Genomic DNA, 3,592 nt, shown 5'->3' with positions numbered 1-3,592 from the left:
CCCCCAAATTTAGAAAAAAAAATCAAAACAAGGAAAAATCAAGGAAAACTCAGAAAAAATTGAGAAAAACAGAGCAAAAAAATCAGGAAAAAAAGCAAAAGTAGTGTACTCTTTCTAGTGAAGTCGGACTCACGTGGAAGGAGACGAGCGGCAGCGTGCGGCCCTTGAAGCCGTGCGCGGCGTGCGGGAAGATGTGGTCCTCCAGGGTGAGTCCCTCGCGGGGGCGCCACCAGCCCACGTCCACGAGCGAGGCCGTGATGTGCGGGCGCGAGCGCGGCTGCGGCAGCGACCACGCGAAGTCGTCGTCGTCCTCCTCGTCGTGCAGCTGCCCGAGCTGCGCCCACGGCTGCGCGCCGCCCCTCGCCGCCCTGCGGGACCTCCGGGGCGCAGTCGACCTCCTCGCCGTCGTCGTCGGCTCCTCCACGACGGAGCCGCCGCCGGGCGCCATCCTGGGCGGCGGCACCCGGGACGTGCCGGGCACCTCGGAGTGCGACAGCCCCCAGGTGTCGGCCGAGCGCAGGCGCCACGCCGTGCAGTTGCCGCACGAGCCCGTGGTGCGCAGCAGGTCCCGGACGTGCGACAGCAGCAGCGCCATGCGGTCCTCCCTGGCGGGACGGATGGCCTCCCACTCCTCGTCGGACACCTGCGTGGCCAGCTCCTGCTCGTCGCGCACCGACCGGTCCAGCGCCACCAGGAAGGCGCGGAGCAGCTCGCGCGCGTGGCACTGCACCCCGGCCTGCGGCCAACGTCAAGCACCCCGTCCGTGAGCGTGCTCGAAGACCACCGCGCCCGCCCCGTCCCCGCCCGCGCCACGCGCCAACACCGCCAACTCACATCGCACGTCTCCTGGGGCGCCGAGCTCGTGTAGTTGGCGACGAAGGCAACGTTGTCGCCCTCGTGGAGGAGGCTGGTGAGCGTGACCAGGTTGCCGAAGGTGGCGTCGCTCAGGACGTAGAGCCACTGGCTGAGCGGGTGCACCATGCCCAGGGACTTGGCCTGCGACCAGGAGCAGCACAGTGAGCGTCACGTTGACCCTGACCGCAGCTTAGTCAGCTCGCACATACCACGTCCATGATGACCCCGACGAGGTCGGAGCCCACCAGCACCAGGTACCTCTCGCCCAGCCTCGTGAGCCTCGACAGTGGCAGCGACCGCAGTACCCCCTCCACTCGTTTTCGCCTGCGTACAAAAACGCAACGTGGATGATCAACCTCTATTTTCAGGGCGTGGGGCACCTTTATTTCACGGTCCTCATTTTGCAACCCTGAGTTGAGTGCCGTAAAAAACGGTAACCCACCCGGATTTTTTTTGTTATATGAGCTAATTTAAGTTTATTCGTAATGTATATTTATTAAGAGTCGTCACCTCTTCCAGTCGGAGTGCTCGACGGGCAAGCTGTAGGCCGTCACGGAGGAGGGCAGCGTGTCCGGCGTGCTCACGGCCAGGGCCGCCAGCAGGCGGTCCAGGAGGTACGGGTCTGCGGACAGTCACACCCCCGTCACACCAACACATCGTCACACCACCGTCACACCGTCATACCAACACACCGTCACACCAATACACAGTCACACCAAACACACAGTCACAACCCATCACACGAGGCGCCCGTCACAGACTCGTCACACATCTCGGCCGATGCTCACCGATGGAGTTGTCGTGCAGCACGATGGCCGAGCGCCACGTGAGCGCGCGCGCCATCTTCATGTCCAGGATCATCTGCGGCAGCACGCCACCGCTCTCCGTCAGCGGGATAGTGAGGCCGACGTCCGACGGCAAGCGCGGGCAATCCGCATCTGCGGCAGGAAAAGGGATTCACTTGGACATTCCATGAACAACACACCTTTGAAGTTTCCCGTTATTTTCCGGAAAATTTTGGAAACTTCCAACCCTGTTCCATATCACCCCACCTGTGATGGCGAGCTGGAGCAGTGTCTCCTGCTCCATGCGCCTGTAGATGGCCCAGGTGTCGGCGCAGGTGGCGACGCTGACCACGGCCGTGAGGTCCGAGCGCAGGGCGTAGTCGGCGATGCCGTAGTACTCGACGTTCAGGCCGCCGTGCTGCAGCAGCTCCAGCGTGCCCACGCCCAGGAAGGCGCGCAGCTGGTCCAGCAGGTTGGCGCCGTCCTGGCGGTGGAAGTGCGGGTCCACCACCACGGCTGCGGCAAGGGGGAGGAGCGCGACGAGGGCGGTGGAGTCTCAGCTCAGCAGTGGCGCGAGGCGGGCGAGGCGGGCCGCCCGGGAGGTAGGCAAGCCTCGCGGTCGCACGCACCCGCGCCCAGCGGGCCGGCCTACCCGCTCGCCCCGCAGGCGCGCGTCGCACCGCCACGAGACGCTGAGGCGGACGAGGAAGAGGACGAAGAGGGCGAGGAGGAGGACGAAGAGGGCGAGGAGGACGAGGAGGACGAGGAGGACGAGGAGGAGGACGAAGAGGGCGAGGAGGACAAGGAGGACGAGGAGGACAAGGACAAGGAGGGCGAGGAGGACAAGGAGGGCGAGGAAGAGGACGAAGAGGACGAGGAGGACAAAGGAGGGCGAGGAGGACGAGGAGAGCTAGGAGGACGAAGAAGAGGGGGACGAGGAAGACCAGGAGGAGGACGAGGAGGAGGACTGGGGGAGGACGAGAAGGAAGACTAGGATGAGGGGGGCGAGTATGGGAGGACTAGGAGGGGGAGGACGAGGACGACGAGAACGAACTGCAGGTGGGTTAAAGTGCCCTTTCTTACCGAGCGTGGCGTTGTTGAGGTCATAGCTGGGGGGCTCGGCCGCGTTCGCGACGCTCCCCAGGTTCACCAGGACCACGACGACAAGGACGAGCGCGGAGTGGAGCAGCATGGCTGTGCCCGTCTCCGTCCGCCACCAGAGCGGGTGGAAACCTTTTTGGCCTCCAACGGAACGGGGACACGGACGATTAGAAACAAGAAATGCACTGAGAGCGGCATAAGCACAAAATAAAAACTGATTTATGACCTTATGGTCATTTGGATATGTGTGAGTTCACCCACAATAGGTCCTAGGTGCGAAACACTGCCGTACATCGCCGTACTCACTGGCGCGCTGGAGAAGGCCAGGACCACCCCGAGCCGCTCTCCGTCCGCCCGCCGCCCGGCTGCTGTCCGACTCATCGCGGGCCGGCGCACGCCCGGGTCCCTCCGGCGGCGGCGCGCGGGGTCCTTCCCCTCGGCCGCGGCCCCGGGCGACCCCGACGGGCTGCTCCTCCTCCTCGGCGCCGACGGCGGCGGTCGCCCCGATTGGTCGGCAAGGTCACGTGCACGACGACGACGACGGGGAGGACGAGGCAATCTCGGGCCGCTAATAATTTTCTCATCGCCAGAAGAGTCAATGTTCGATCCGCCGCTGCTGCAGGCCGTCAAGCAAGGGGTCGGTGCTCGCGGCCACACCACCGGGTGGCTCCGCGCGGCCACCTGCAGGACCCGGACTCAATCTGAGACTGGCTCGAGCCGGGCTGGGCCGGGCCCATGGGTCATTCCGAGCCTCCCGCCGGGCCAGGCCAGGCCGCAGTCACGACATCGCGGGGGTTCCTCTTGAGGGGGAGGGTGTGTGCTAGTTTCACGCACACGCGGCGCGCACCCCC

General features: G+C 64.8%; 1 protein-coding gene across 1 annotated transcript; it reads right to left on the bottom strand.

Moving 5' to 3' along the window:
* Positions 1-109: 109 nt before the first annotated feature.
* Positions 110-3,535, bottom strand: LOC127748625 (ionotropic receptor 93a-like; the record flags this gene model as incomplete). Its single annotated transcript, XM_052276302.1, has 8 exons — positions 3,048-3,535; positions 2,724-2,882; positions 1,908-2,156; positions 1,644-1,793; positions 1,366-1,477; positions 1,065-1,179; positions 835-996; positions 110-736 (listed from the first exon to the last, which is right to left on the bottom strand). Coding segments are annotated over exons 2-8 (1,524 nt in total), but the record flags the coding sequence as incomplete, so codon positions are not given.
* Positions 3,536-3,592: the final 57 nt, after the last annotated feature.

This window comes from Frankliniella occidentalis, unplaced genomic scaffold (genome assembly GCF_000697945.3).
Source record: "Frankliniella occidentalis isolate FOCC.00 unplaced genomic scaffold, Focc_3.1 Scaffold2459, whole genome shotgun sequence".
NCBI classification, from domain to species: Eukaryota; Metazoa; Arthropoda; class Insecta; order Thysanoptera; family Thripidae; genus Frankliniella; species Frankliniella occidentalis.
This window is presented reverse-complemented; position numbering and strand designations above follow the sequence as displayed.